The sequence below is a fragment of the Rhineura floridana genome, chromosome 3 (assembly GCF_030035675.1).
Source record: "Rhineura floridana isolate rRhiFlo1 chromosome 3, rRhiFlo1.hap2, whole genome shotgun sequence".
In the NCBI taxonomy this organism is placed as follows: Eukaryota; Metazoa; Chordata; class Lepidosauria; order Squamata; family Rhineuridae; genus Rhineura; species Rhineura floridana.
This window is the reverse complement of record NC_084482.1, coordinates 228,920,835-228,936,429: the sequence shown is the minus strand read 5'-3', so window position 1 is coordinate 228,936,429 and position 15,595 is coordinate 228,920,835. Positions and strand designations below refer to the sequence as shown.

At 46.9% G+C, this 15,595-nt stretch overlaps 1 protein-coding gene across 1 annotated transcript in view; it reads left to right on the top strand.

Annotated features, from left to right (window-relative positions):
* LOC133379103 (zinc finger protein 420-like) overlaps positions 1-13,570 on the top strand; it is a 29,402-nt gene extending 15,832 nt beyond the window's left edge. Inside the window, exons 10-15 of the mRNA XM_061613713.1 lie at positions 6,258-6,829; positions 7,072-7,276; positions 7,847-7,941; positions 8,360-8,486; positions 10,779-10,862; positions 12,284-13,570. Coding sequence (XP_061469697.1) covers positions 6,258-6,829; positions 7,072-7,276; positions 7,847-7,941; positions 8,360-8,486; positions 10,779-10,862; positions 12,284-13,026 — 1,826 coding nt within the window. The 3' untranslated portion in view covers positions 13,027-13,570. The remainder of the gene's footprint in view (positions 1-6,257; positions 6,830-7,071; positions 7,277-7,846; positions 7,942-8,359; positions 8,487-10,778; positions 10,863-12,283) is intronic.
* The last annotated feature ends 2,025 nt before the right edge of the window (positions 13,571-15,595 follow it).

Sequence of the window (15,595 nt, the reverse complement as noted above, 5' to 3'; positions counted from 1 at the left end):
GAAGCCCGGTGGCAGCTCAGACATCAAGGCTGGGAGCCACAAGGCAAGGATCCAAGCAGTGAAGTGTCCCTGAGCTCTGCAGTTCACTCTGTGGGGCAGGAAAAGCTCTTGCGTATCTGTCTCACCAGCTGCAATCCCAAACTTGCTTACCAGGACGGTGGCATCCTGCTCTTTCTGTTATCATTATTTATTCAATCTGTTTCCTGCCCTTCACCCTAAGATCCCAGGGTAGCTTAAAAGTCAGTATTGAAAACAATTAAAATTAATCATAATCACTCATCCTAAAAATATCTCAAGAGCCAAAGGGAATTCCACAAGTTAGGGTCCTGTATTTTGATGGCTGAAAGACACTGCCCCTGGCAACCCAAAGATCACTGGTGTTTAGAAACTTTTTAGCTATTTTAGAATGCTTTTTTAAGAGTTGTTTTGCTATTGACACATTTGCCACCCTGAGCTCCTCCAGGAGGAAAGGTAGGATATAAATTGAATAAATAAATAGAGCACACTTGGTGTTTGTACTTGTTTGGGGGCTGTGGGAAAGGATTATGTTCTTTATATTGATTTTTTTTTCTTCATTGGCCCTATCTCTGCATTCCCCAGGTTTGCCCCTCTGATCCTGGGAATATTGCTGAATATTGCTGGAGATACCTGATGGTAGGAAAGAAACACTCTGCTTGTGCTCAGAGGCTTTCTTTATGTGACTCAGTTTATCTCTATTGGTGGCTTGTTCTTGTTAGAGAGACGTTATGCCACATTAGGGGGTTGCTTATAGGGAAGGAGAGGCTTACCTCCCCCACCCCCTTGTCCCAGGCCAGACTCACAAGAGAAAAGTGGAATATTAAAAAACTGTTTCAAAAGCAGCTGCGGTCTTGATAAGTGGTTTGTTTATGCTTTTTAGAGTTCTTGTGAAATTTGCATTTCCCCCCAAAATAAAAGCATGCTTTCGTCACCTATCTCTGATTACGAGTTTGCACAAGCCATTTATTTATTTCATTTATTTGCCACTTTACACACACACACATGTGTCAAAGTGACACCAGCACTGGGATACACAACAGAGGAGCAATTTTGTCTAAAAAATGCTCGCCCAACGGTATTGCACAAAAAAAGAGGAATCCTACCCCACCCAACTAACAGATGAATACTGCAAACCGTACTGTAGTTTGGTTACAATCAGCACCCAAAGTCTGGAGTGCCTGCCTTGCACGTAGAAGGTCACAGTGGCATCTCCAGCCAGTGTAGGCAATGCTAAGCTTTAACTTCATTGTGACAATAGTCAAGAAATCAGAAGGCGGCTAGGACTGGGGAGGGCAGCTGTGAGAGAACTTGAAAAAGTCCTCAAATGCAAAGATGCGTCACTGAACACTAAAGTCAGGATCATTCACACCATGATATTCCAGATCTCTATGTATGGGTGTGAAAGTTGGACAGTGAAAAAGGCAGATAAGAGAAAAATCAACACATTTGAGATGTGGTGTTGGAGGAGAGCTTTGAGTACATCATGGACTGTGAAAAAGGCAAATAATTGGGTGTTAGGACAAATTAAACCAGAACTATCATTAAAAGCTAAAATGATGAAACTGAGGTTATCGTACTTTTGGACACATCATGAGAAGACATATTTCACTAGAAAAGACTAATGCTGAGAAAAGGAGAAGGGAGTAGAAAAAGAGGAAGGCCAAACCAGAGATTGATTGATTCCATAAAGGAAGCCACAGACCTGAATTTACAAGATCTGAACAGGGTGGTTCACGACAGATGCTCTTGGAGGTCACTGATTCATGGGGTCGCCATGAGTCATAGTCAACTTGGAGGCACATCACCACCACCACCTTCATGGTGACAAAAAAGGGTTGCTGTGAGGAAAAAATGAGGCTTGATGCTGGTGCAAGAGCATGCAGAAGCCTCCCCCCCCCTCCCAGTTCAATCCCCAATAGTAGGGCTGGCAAAGGACTTCCTGCCTGAAGCCTGGAAGAGCTATTGCTGCCAGCCAGTGTAGACACTGCTGAGCTCGATGGAGCTCCCAATATGTAACGAAGAAAGCAGAATAAATGCAGGAGCGCCGCCCCCCTCCACTGTGACAGCCCTTTATCCGCCCCCCCACCTCTCTCCCATATTGCGGGGTGCAACGCGCCGCCCCTCCAGGGCTGTGGCCGTAAATCGACCCCCCCCGCCTGCAACGCCCCAGGCCCTCCCCCCTTTCCCAGAGAATAGAATTGGGGGAGGGGAGGGGGGACTGGAGCGGGGGGGGTCCCGTCTTCGCACCGCTCCGCCCATCCAGGCATGCAGGCGGGGGGGGGGCGTGAGCGCTCTCTCAGGCTTGCTCTGAGGGTCTCTTCCCCAACCCCCAAAAAGAGATTTTTCTTTTATATCGTGCATGCGCGCGCATGCATGCATGGGGGGGGGAAGTAGCCCCGGGGGGGGTGCAGAGGCGCTCCCCCCGCAGAGCCGCCGCAACGGAGAGAAGCGCTTTCTGCAAAAAGACGGGCTTGGGAGGCCCCCCAAGGGAGACGCAGTCTTTTAAGGGTTAAACCCAGAGAGCGCCGCTTCCCAGAGAGAAAAGAGGGGGGGGCTGGGCGCTGACCCTCCCCCGTCCTGCCCCTTCCCCTGGGAAAGGGGGCGTGGCTTGAGCAGCCCTGCGCCGCCCCCCCCCGCTGCCTGGCTCGTCCTGCGAGGAATCGGGTGAGTGCAAAGCGCAATTGGGGTGCAGCCTGGGAAGAGGGGGGCGAGGAGGGGGGTGCAACGCCAGGCGATGCTGGGGGGTGGCGGGATCCACCCCCTGCATAAATGCCCCTCGGAGGCCCTTTCCTCCTCTCCGCCAAGCCGGGAGGTCAACGCTGCCTCTGCGAATGCTGGAGGAGAGGAAGGTGCGTCATACTGAGTCAGGCCATCTAGCTCATTACTGTCTGCACTGGCTGGCAGCGGCGGTCTCTCCCAGCCCTACGCCAGTGGGGGTTGAAGCTGGGACCTTCTGCATGGAAGGCCGGTGCTATAACCGCTGAGCGAGGGCCCTTCCAGGAAAGGAAGGTTCCAGTCCTCATGGTTCCGAATCGAGGGCTGGTGTAGACGGGAGCCTCTGACGCTGCCGTCTGTCAATATCAGGCAATTGGTCTGTCAGGCTTGTCTGCACTCTGGGATTGCAGGCAGGGGGACTTTACCCGCCCCTAATCTGGATGTGCCTGGAGAGCAGCAGAAGGAATCTGGATCGTTATAGCAAGGGAAACAGATTTATACCCAATAAGACCTGAGCTGGGAGTTGGACTGGATGACCTTATATGGACCCTTCCAACTCTACTGTTCTATGATTCTAGCTAAGTACTCTTCACACTCACTGAAGGGTTTCAGGCCTTACCTGGAGATGCTATTGGGGATTGAACTTGGATCTAACCACTGGACTACAGCCCTTCTGCTGCAAAGACGATAGCCCTGTGAGGCTGGATTCAAGCTAAATAAGAATGTAGGAAGAGCCCTGAAGGTGGGTCCAGCCAAAAGAGGCCCACCTAGTCCAGCATCAATGAGAATTTAAGACATGCCAGCTGGATGAGGCCATTGGCCAACCTAGCCCACTTGACAGTTGTGTACATTGAATTACATTTGCCGATTTTACTGCCCGTCCACCCAGTTTGCAGGGATTTTTGCTTTAAGCACCTTCTTCGCAATCAGTTTTGGACTTAACAACCCGGAACAGTTTTCTTTCTTCAGCAAACTTGGTCACGTCACTGCTCATGCCTAACTCTGCTCATTTACGAACAAGTTAAAAAGCACAGGAGGTCCCAATACTGATCCTGGAGGAGACTCCATTTTCAACAGCCCTCCATTGGGAGAACAGCCCAGTTGTTCCTACTATCTGCTTCCTGTATCCTACCAAGTTCCCGATCCACAATAGGACATCTCCTCTGGCATCATGACTGCTAGGCTTACTCCAGAGATTTTAGTGACGTAGCTTGTTGCTTTTTGAAAGCCAAAGTACGCAGTGTCTACTGGGTCACCCTTATCTGAACCCTTGATGACATTCTCAAAGGGCTTTAATGGGATAGATGTGAAGCCATGCTGGCTCTGGTTCAGCATGGCTTGTCCTTCTGTAGCCTTTTTTTAAAAAAATCTTTGATGGTACTTTCCACCTGTTTCCCCAGAACAGACATTAATCCACCTGTAATTTCCAGGTTCTCTCCCTTTATTCCTTCTTAAATATTGGCATTACATTGGCCGCTTTCCAGTCCCCAGGTATGGAGGTGGCTCTTAAGGTTATATTTTTGTTAAAACCAGAGCTTGGAAGTAATTTGTTACAAGTAATGACGTTGCAAGTACTTGTAATTCATTACTTATTTGAGGAACAAGTGGGTAATTCCTTTACATTTTGATTGTAATAGAACTAGGAGTAATTTTATTACTTTTGTGGAGTAATTATAATGTTTCCAGCATTACTTTTGGGCATTACTTGGGGGGGGGAGCAGGGGAAGTCTTCTGCTCCTCTGATTTGTGGATGAAAATCATGTGTCTCAAACTGGGCTTCTGTGCAGCGTCGCTCTTCCCTCATGCTCTGTGGGTGTTTAGGAGACGACGAGGGAGGAGGTGGAGAGTGAGACGGGGTGGGGTGGAGAAAACAATTGTTTAAAAAATGGACGGTGGTGGTGAAGAATGGAGGGGAGGGGAAAAGGAGCTGGAGGGCAAGAACATGGATAAAGGAGGAGAAGGAGGCAGCAGCAGAATGGAGATAGTGGAGGGGAAAGGTTACGACGTGTGTGTGTGTGTGTGTGTGAATAGTGTTTGTACTTGGCACACAAAGTGGCCTCCACCACCCTCTCTGGCTACTGTGCTGCGTTTGCAGTATTTTAACTTTTTTGCATCTCAGGGGAAAATGTTTGCTTGAGTGAGTGTCCCTTAGTTGGTGGCAGGGCAGGGTCCGGCAGGTGGTTAAGTGAGAGAGATTGTGCTGGCTGCCTGAGTGGGGGGGTTGCACTTGGTTTGATGTGCAAAGATCTGAGTAGTGGCCTCAGCCTCCCTCCCCACCTCCCTTACCAGCGGAGAGACCATCACTGCTATCTTATGGATAAAAATAATTATTCTACTACCTCATAAGAACATAAGAACATAAGAACATAAGAAGAGCCTGCTGGATCAGGCCAGTGGCCCATCTAGTCCAGCATCCTGTTCTCACAGTGGCCAACCAGGTGCCTGGGGGAAGCCCGCAAGCAGGACCCGAGTGCAAGAACACTCTCCCCTCCTGAGGCTTCCGGCAACTGGTTTTCAGAAGCATGCTGCCTCTGACTAGGGTGGCAGAGCACAGCCATCATGGCTAGTAGCCATTGATAGCCCTGTCCTCCATGAATTTGTCTAATCTTCTTTTAAAGCCGTCCAAGCTGGTGGCCATTACTGCATCTTGTGGGAGCAAATTCCATAGTTTAACTATGCGCTGAGTAAAGAAGTACTTCCTTTTGTCTGTCCTGAATCTTCCAACATTCAGCTTCTTTGAATGTCCACGAGTTCTAGTATTATGAGAGAGGGAGAAGAACTTTTCTCTATCCACTTTCTCAATGCCATGCATAATTTTATACACTTCTATCATGTCTCCTCTGACCCGCCTTTTCTCTAAACTAAAAAGCCCCAAATGCTGCAACCTTTCCTCGTAAGGCACCTCCGCATGTGTGTTTATTTTTAATGTGGTTTTAGGCTACTTAGATGTGCAACAGCCAAGGCCAGCACCTTGTAGGCGTTTTTTTTTTTAAAAAAGTAACTGAAATGTAACTGTAGCGATTACTTTTGAGAAAAAAACAATGTAATCAGTTACTTTCAGAGCAATTGTGATTGTAATGGTAATTACTACTTTTTTGGGGGGCATGCAATTGTAACTGTAATTTATTACTTTTTAAAAGTAATCTTCCAAGCTTTGGTTAAAACTTCGTTAGAAGTTCTGCAGTTCACCATAATAGGAGTTCGCCTTTTTTGACATGGGGGGAGTGAACAGAGGAGGCAATGTGGTAGTGGGCTTTTTTGCGGTGGGCGGGAGAGTGGTACAAGCATTGCTTTTGTGGGCAGGAGGGCTCAAGGAGACGGGGTGCTCTCTGGGTTGATGGGGTGACAGAGACGTCCTGTCACCTTACCTGAATGTGGGCTGCATGAAGATTTGGGTCTCGGCCTCTTAGAAGGTGGAACTCCGCACCTGTCCTCTTCGTCCCCTGCACACCCCAGTCTCTGGTGTCCGTCTGTGTCCTGAAGCCCGTTTGTTTTCCTTGCAGTGAGTCCTCCTGCCTCTACCTAAAATCCTCCAGCGCTTCTTGCAAAGAACTTCCAAACTTGTACGCAGGAGACTTGTGCCAGGCGTGATCTGCTCCTTGCCCCAAATTCAGGCACTCCTTCCCTCAAAAAAGTAATCGGCCGCAGAGGATCTGACCCTGCACTGGAGCAAAGACCAAAGATGGACGAGCAAGGCTCTGCGGGCCCTGAGGCAGGGGAGGGCCCCTGTATCATCCAGGTTGGGAGCAGCAGTGTGATCTGGGGAAAAACGGTGCAGAGGTCCCTGGGTGGAGACGACTTCCGTCTGGATGTGCCGCAAAAGTGCTTCAGGGAGTTTTGCTACCAGGAGGCCGCGGGGCCCCGAGAGGCTTGCAGGCGGCTCCACACCCTTTGCTATCAGTGGCTGAAGCCAGAAAGGCACACAAAGACTCAGATGCTGGACCTGGTGATCATGGAGCAGTTCCTGGCTGTCCTCCCCCCAGAGATGGAGAGCTGGGTCAGGGAGTGTGGAGCGGAGAGCAGTTCCCAGGCAGTGGCCCTGGCGGAAGGCTTTCTCCTGAGACAGGCCGAGGACAAGAAACAGGAAAACGTGCAGGTGAGACTGTTTCATCTTAGGAGCTGGAAGGGGCAGATACTTTTATTTTTATTTATTTATTTATTATTTGATTTATACTTCGCCCTTCCTCCCAGTAAGAGCCCAGGGCAGCATTTTAAGAATTTTAACAAGACTGTCCTAAAACTCACTGCCAGTTACCCGCCTTTTTTTTCCTGTCCGGATGTCATATTTTTCCTTTCCAAATCTCTCTTCCCCCTTGCCTGGGCTCATTCCTGTTTCAGCTGCAGGGGATGCTAGCCAAAGTGGCCACTGACTTCCCTGGAGCGGAGGAGGCGCCGTCAGAACCTGCCCAGAGGCCGCCGTTCAGGTGGATCAAGCAGGAGCGTGATGGAGGTGCCCCCTCACTGGGTAAGGACCATAACGGGAGACTGACCGGCAGCAGCTCTACAGGGGTCTTTCCCAGCCCTAACTGGAGACTGAACCAGGGTTTGTTTGTTTGTTTATTAAATTTATATCCCTCCCTTCCTCAAGAACTATGTTTCAAATAATTACAAGACGAGCAATTTGGGATAAGGTCTCTACTTAAAAGGCTTGTTGAAAGAGGACGGTCTTCAGTAGGCACCAAAAAGACAACAGGCGGCGCCTGCCTAATATTTAAGGGGAGGGAATTCCAAAGGGAAGGCGCCACAACACTTTGCGTGCAAAGCAAGGGCTCTGCCACACAGTCACAGACTGTCCCCTAAAAATAAAATTAAGTTCCAGTTCTTGTCCTTCCGGCTTAAACAGGAACATCAAATGCTGCCTTGCACTGAGTCATCTAGCTCAGTATTGCATTCGCTGACTGGCATCAGTGTCTCTCCAGAGTTTCAGGCAGAGGCGATGCCACCATCAGGGACCGAACCTCGGACCTTCTGCAGATGTTTCCCCACGGACCTTCTGCTCTTCCCCATAACGTATTTAAATAGGAGTCTTGCATCAAAAAGTCAAGACTTTTTACCAGCACTTAAAATGCAAAATGCTCACGACGCATGAAACGGCTTCTCGCTTTCTTTGCAGAAAGTGCGACGATATTTGGAGATGGTGAGATGACGGTGGGGGCTCCTCCTATGCAACCTTCTCTTTGTGGTGGGCTGAGAATGGCTCCTGTGCAGGTAGGTAGGGGGTGATGGGGGGAATTGTTGGGAAAGGGGAGCTAAGGGCAGCCTGGGTCCCTCTGCCTTCTGCACATCTCCCTAGCTTGGAAATAGACTCCCCCACCTCTTTTCCTTCCGTGAAAAGGCTTTGGATCCCACTAAGAAAACTTCAAATCCTGTAGGAGAACCTCCAGGCTCTTCCGTCGTTATATTTTAGTTGGAAAAGTAGATAATTTGAAGACCTGGCTCTTCAGACAGGCTTTTGGTGGGTTAGGTTTTATTATTGTTGTTGAGATTTTTAATGTTCTAATATAATTATATGTTTTTATTCTGTATGTCGCCCAGAGTGGCTGGACAACCAGCCAGATGGGCGACTAATAAATCTAATAAATAAATAAATAAATACATTTATCTCCTGGTGGTTGTTTTATTTCAGGGTCCAGCGACCTTTGAGGAGGTGGCCGTGCACTTCACAGAGGCAGAGACAGCTCTGTCGGAGCCTAGCCAGACATCTCTGCAGAGCGGATTCACAGAGGAGAACTATGGGAATCTGGCCTCTCTGGGTAAGGCTCTTTCCTGTGCTTTATAAAGAGAAAAGAAAGACCGGACCAGATTTTGGGACTGAGGTTTTCAACCTTAGGAAAGGGTTCTGAGGAACTGCGGCAAATAATCTTATTTATCATGCGTATAGAAGGAAAACACTTGTTGAAGAATCAGCATGGCTTCTGGAAAAGTATGTCCTGTTTCACTAGCATTTTCAAATTCTGCGAACAGCAAGCATAGAATCATAGAATAGTAGAGTTGGAAGGGGCCTCTAAGGCCATCAAGTCCAACCCCCTGCTCAATGCAGGAATCCAAATCAAAGCATTCCCGACAGGTGGCTGTCCAGCTGCCTCTTGAAGGCCTCCAGTGTTGGAGAGCCCACTACCTCTCTAGTAATTGGTTCCATTGTCATATGGCTCTAACAGTTAGGAAGTTCTTCCTGATGTCCAGTCGAAATCTGGCTTCCTGCAACTTGAGCCCATTATTCCGTGTCCTGCACTCTGGGACGATCGAGAATAGATTATACAAGCATGTATGAACGTAAGTATGAGAAGACACCTGTAACTGGATGAGACCTGTCTTGTCCAACCAGATGCCTCTGAGAATAGGCCTTTTCAGTGGTGGCGTCCCACTTGCGGAATGATTTTCCAGGGAGGAACACTTGGTGCCATCAGTATCTAGTTTTAGGCACCAGACAAAACACTTATTTTCACTCAGGCTTTTGGAAGCTGTTTGGATTCGGTGGCCTCTTTCTTGTTTGTTGTTGTAATGTGCCTTCAAGTCAATTACGACTTACGGCTACCCTATGAATCAGCGACCTCCAAGAGCATCTATCATGAACCACCCTGTTCAGACCTTGTAAGTTCAGGTCTGCGACTTTCTTTATGGAATCAATCCATCTTCTTTATGGAATCAATCCATCTTCCTCTTTTTCTACTCCCTTCTGTTTTTCCCAGCATTATTGTCTTTTCTAATGAATCCTGTCTTCTCATGATGTGTCCAAAGTATGACAGCCTCAGTTTCATCATTTTAGCTTCTAGTGATAGTTCTGGTTTAATTTGCTCTAACACCCAATTATTTGTCTTTTTCGCAGTCCATGGTGTGCTCAAAGCTATACTTAGTTTTAATGTTTGTATCAAGAAGAAATCAGAAGGCTAGGACTGTGGAGGGCAGCTGTGAGAGAACTAGAAAAGGTCCTCAAATGCAAAGATGTATCACTGAACACCAAAGTCAGGATTGTTCAGACCATGGTATTCCTGATCTCTATGTATGCATGTGAAAGTTGGACAGTGAAAAAAGTGGATAAGCGAAATATCAACTCATTTGAAATGTGGTGTTGGAAGAGAGCTCTGTGCATACCATGGACTGCGAAAGAGACAAATAATTGGGTGTTAGAACAAATTAAACCAGAACTGTCACTAGAAGCTAAAATGATGAAACTGATGTTCTCATACTTTGGACACATCATGAGAAGACCCGATTCACTAGAAAAGACAATACAGAAAAACAGAGGGAAGTCGAAAAAGAGGAAGGCCAAACAAGAGATGGATTGATTCCATAAAGGAAGCCTCAGACCTGAACTTACAAGATCTGAACAAGGTGGTTCACGACAGATGCTCTTGGAGGTCGCTGATTCATAGGGTTGCCATGAGTCGTGATTGACCTGAAGGCACATAACAACAAATCATTTTGTAAGTTGCTTTGGGTCCCTCCTAGTGTAAAAAAAGCAACTAATGAAGTATTGTTAGTAGTACATCATCCCCACAAGCAGGGCCTGAATGTAACGGCCCTCTGACCCTTGTGATTCCCAGCGACTGGTGCTCCAAACCACTCTGTCTCTGACAGTGGAGGTGGAACATAGCCATTGTGGCTTGTAGCCATTGATAGCCTTCACCTTCCATGATGGGGGTGATCCAGTGCACCTTGTTTACATGACTCCAGGGTAAGTTTAGTGGTCTTGGCATAAGAGGAGGGCCTGCTTATGGATCGGCAACTGCTTACACAGGAGTAAGAGGTAAACGGATAGTCTGGCATTAGGGTCAAGGAGTGAGGCAGCCGATATCTGCATTACGATTCCAAAGCCTGGTAGCCAAGCTGCCTTCCCTTTGCAGGCTGAAGCTTCTTGTCTGAGGGAGTGTTCTGCAACCCTCACTCCGTGCTGTTACCTTCCTGCACCCGGGAGAATTACAAGATCCTCTGTGGGACTCTTCAGGAGGAAGGAGGCTTCAGGCGGGCTGGTTTCCAAACCCTAAATGTTTGTTGCAGCTACAAGGGCCAAAAATAAGTTTGTCTCTTTCCATCCTCTTTAAAAGGGCTCCCATTTCCCAGATCTGATATCAGCTCCTGGAGGGGAAAAGTGGAAGATCCGTTTCCCGAGGAAGGAGAGAGAGCAGCAGGTAGGGGCTTTATTTAGTTTGCGGCCCTAAGTGAGAAACGGGGAGAGTATTTAGTCAACCTGGACATGTAGATTTTCATTCTCATTGTAGCTTTGCTTGTTTACTGGACCTTTTTGTAATTCTTTGTCATTTTTTTCTATAGTGTCTTGTCTCTGTTTATGTTTGCTGCCCTTGTCTCCTGCTGGGAGGAAGGGCGGGATATAAATCATAATCATAATAATAATAATAATAATAATAATAATAATAATGTTCCTTGCCTTGGGACTGAAAATCCTCATTGAAGAGCGTGCCATAAATATTGTAAATAAAATAAATCAGGCTGTGCCTTCTCCTAGCAGAAGTTTTTTCTGGCTAAATGCCACCCGCTTGAGACTGGGAATCACTGGAGGGGCTCTGCTATCTGGGGAAATATCTCTTGAACACCAGGCCTTCACGCCTAACCCTTCAGATTGCTGGCACTAACTTCATATAGCTGAGAGCCAGTGTGGCGTAGTGGTGAAGGTGCTGGACTACGACCTGGGAGACCAGGGTTCGAATCCCCACACAGCCATGAAGCTCCCTGGGTGACCTTGGGCCGGTCACTGCCTCTCAGCCTCAGAGGGAGGCAATGGTAAACCCCCTCTGACTACCGCTTACCAGGAAAACCCTATTCATGGGGTTGCCTTAAGTCGGAATCGAAGGCAGTCCATTTCCATAAAATGATAAAACGGGGGTTATTATACTTTGGACTCATCCTCAGAGGCTGTTTTGATACATTTGGAAGGAACTGCCTCCACCCTAAGAGTGATATCCAGGTGATTCATCCCAGGGAAGGTCATAGCTCAGTGACAGAGCGTCTGCTCTCCATGCAGAAGATCTGGGTTCAGTTCCCGATAGTCAGTGTATATTATGCTGAGCTAGAGGGACCAATGGCCTCATTCGGTATATTTATTTATTTTATTAGGTTTATATCCTGCCCTTCCTCCCAGTAGGAGCCCAGGGCAGCAAGTAGGAGTATAAGGCAGCTTTCTATGTTCCTGTGTCAGTGTAAGGATTTCCGCTTGCGTAATGGGACTTTCCCCCATCCTTCCCCTGCACCCTCCCCAAATATGCTGCAGAAGTTTGGGGGAACCCCTAGAACAGGTTTAGGGAGTGCACAAGGGAGGAGAGGGAGGAAAGTCCCATTGCCCTGACAGGACTGTGGCTTACTGCTATTTTTGGTTGTATCGAACTAAGTTCTACTCAGAGTAGACCCATTGCAGTTAATGAACCCAGGTTAGTCATGTTTATTAACTTCAACAGGTCATCTCTAAGGAGGACTAGTAGTGGATACAACACTCAGTATTTTCTGCTCTGGTGATCAAAACAACAATTCATTGGATCTGCTCCCAGATTTGAGGATCTGTTCCTCCCTGATTTTATTCCTGTTTTGATTCCTTCAGTTAACAGAAGGGAGAGCCATAAAGGAGATGAAGAGCAAAGGAGGTCAACTGACGAGAAACAGAAGTGGGGGAACAGATCATTTGTCTTTGAAGGGACTGATGTGGATGAAATTCCAATCCTGGAAGAATGCCGTGAAGGAAACAGAAGGAATATTCACAATGGTGAGAAACCGCTGAAATGCTCTGAGTGTGGAAAGAGCTTCAATCACCAGATACACCTTATTAAACATCAAAGAACTCACATGGGAGAAGAAACGTACAAATGTGCTGAGTGTGGGAAGCAATTCAGTCACAGCTCGTACCTCAGTTCACATCAAAAAATCCACACAGGCGAAAAGCCCTATAAATGCTTGGAGTGCGGAAAAACCTTTAGTCACAGTAGAAGCCTTAATTCACATCAGATAATCCATACGGGTGAGAAGCCATATAAGTGCTCAGTGTGTCCAAAGAGTTTCAGTCATAGCAGAAGCCTGAAAGTACATTTAAGGATTCACACAGGGGAGAAGCCCTTTGACTGTTCAGAGTGTGGAAGAAGTTTCAGCCAGTGTTCAAATCTTATCAAACATCAAAGAATCCACACAGGCGAGAAGCCATATAAGTGCTCACAGTGTGGGATGTGCTTCAATCAGAGCATTCAACTTAAAAGGCACCAGATAATACACACAGGGCAGAATCCTGTCTATCAGAGCATTCAACTTAAAAGGCATCAGATAATACACACGGTAGAATCCAGTAAATCCTAGCAACCCCTTCAATTTAACAGGTTGAAACCCAGGAGAAAGCTGATGAATAACGAAGAGTTTCTTTGACCAAACCTTAATAATGCTGCTTAGAAAATGAGGGTGTTAAGCAGCATATAAATTTTAGAAAGAAATGAATAGTAAGCAAAAGTTCTGTGAAAGGACCAACTCTACTAATGCTTAGAGTATGGCAGAAGTTTCTATTGGTGTATCTGAGCATGGGCAATGAACCTAACTGGAGCCAGCATCTTTGAATAGTCCTATGATTAAGCATCCAGCTGGTCACCAGCAATGATTTAACTTTGCCTCCCAGTGACCACAGGAGTTGGTGTAAGGAGAATAGGTGCATGTGTATAGCTGCCTGATCAAGATGGATTTTGTACGCCAACAAGAGTCCGTATGGAGTATGATACTATATATGGCATCTGGCTTGAACTCTGGTAGCGAGAGCTGCTTCTCTTTTTAATCTTGTATTGTCAGCTTTGTGCAATAATCTTTAATTAAAGCAATGTGGTGTCCGCTGCCGCTTCATTCTGCTTGTCAAGAATTGCTCCTCAGCCCATCCTGAGCCTCTGAGCACAGAAAGCTTCTTTGTTGTTATTAATTAAAATCCAAGCCAGTTAAAATAAAGTACCAACAAGAAGAAGAAGAGAATAAAAACATCAACGATGTAAAATGTATTGAATAAATACAAGCAGGTGATAGGACTAGCAGGTACATTTCAACAATACTGTTTATCTAATCCAAGTATAGAGATTACAGCATTCCTAAGAGTATTCACTCATAGGCAAAAAACCTTGCGGTTTAAGAATGTTCCTATAGCCCACAGCTATTTCTATCAAACTTTAAAAAGCAGGGAAATTGGGCAGCTATAGTGAACGCACCAGCAGAGCAGGAGACCTGACCTCCTCTCTGAGATATTGGACTGCCCTACAAATTTGTCAGAGTGTAAACACCATTTGGGTTGGTCTTTCACAGTCCAATCCACTTCCTGTGTAGCTTGGACGAATTTGGTAACATGGCTGTATAATAAATAGGTTTGTGTCTTCCCGCTCTTTATTGGACTGATACATTAGGACCATATTCCATTTCTCCACAAAACAATGATAAAGTTGCCTTCCTTCTGTTCAACAAGATTTGTCAATTTTATGGTATTGACTGTTTCCCATTGAGGTCCATCTAGGTCAGGATTGTCTTACACGAACTAGCAGTGGATCTTGGGAAGGGCTGGCCTGGACATGCTACCACTGGGGATCGAGCCACGGCCCTTCCCCTGCAAGGTTGCCTGGGGCCACTGGAGCTCTGGGCAACCTCCCTTTGTCTCCAGTTTCCCAGCAACCCATATAACAAGAAGCAGTTAGAGCAGTGATCCTCAAATGGTGTGCCACGACACAAGAGGTGACTAGGTGTGCCGCATATATTATGAAAGTATATTTTAAAAATGAGAAGAAACCCATTTGTACAGAGATTTATTACATTCATGATCAATTAATATATATATATGTAATTTGTACATGAAGTGCGCCAGAAAATTTTTATATGTTTTACAGTGTGCCGCGAATCAAAAAAGTTTGAGAACCGCTGAGTTAGAGGCTGCAAGGAGGCTGGTTTGCAGCTCCTGATTAAAGTACCATCCTCACCCTATAAGCCTTTAGTTGAGAACTTCCGGCCTGCAGGCTTAATTAGGCCAACCAGGCCTTCCCACGTGGCCTTGCCAGGCTGCATCGGCCAAGGCATTTTCCATCTACCATACCCCTGACATCCTATAAGACGGTAGGTGCGAGGCAGGAAGGACCCCTCCAGGTCAGAATGGTGGTTGCAGGCACTGCAAGTCAGCCGCCCTCATAAAGCCCTGTGCATAGCACCCCTTGGCAAACCTTGACAATCAGCTGATTGGCGGTATTTACAGAGAGTGCAGCACTGTGAAGCCTTGACACTCAGCTGATTGATGGGGTTTCAAGGCTGCATGCACAGCATGCTTGCACCCAGATGGTTTAATTTCCAACCCTGCCGTTGAAAACAGGTCACCTGGCATTATGATGTTGGTTGATTGGCAGGTGGGCGGGCCCAGCCAGCTGTCAAAACATGGTTCACGGGAGAGAGGATGGATTCAATTCACTGACCAGATCCACACACCCTGTAAGTGGCTGATTACTTCCTGCCCACCTCCTATGTCCCTGAATCCTCCTTGGTCCATTGGGGTGTCTACTGCTTAATCGCCCCATCTTGATCCTGCTCTGAGCAAGTGGGATCCGTGCCTATCCTGAGTGATGCGCGTCATCCAATTGCAAGGGCAGGGACAGGCATTTTTGAGCTTATGATTAATGAAGCACTTTCCCCATTTAAAAGTGGGGGGATTTTCTTTTGAGGTGCTTCTGAACATAATCTGCTGACATATTTATAGGTACATGGGAGTGGGCACTCACTGGGAAATCCTGATGAGTGAATCTGGAGTGAGAGTTTTCAGTGTAAACACCTTCATGCCCCCAAGTGGGGTTTTTTCTTGCTTCCAAGGCAAGAAGTAGTTCATCTCACTACCTAAGGCTTAAGCTGAGCGAGTCTCAATTTCTGG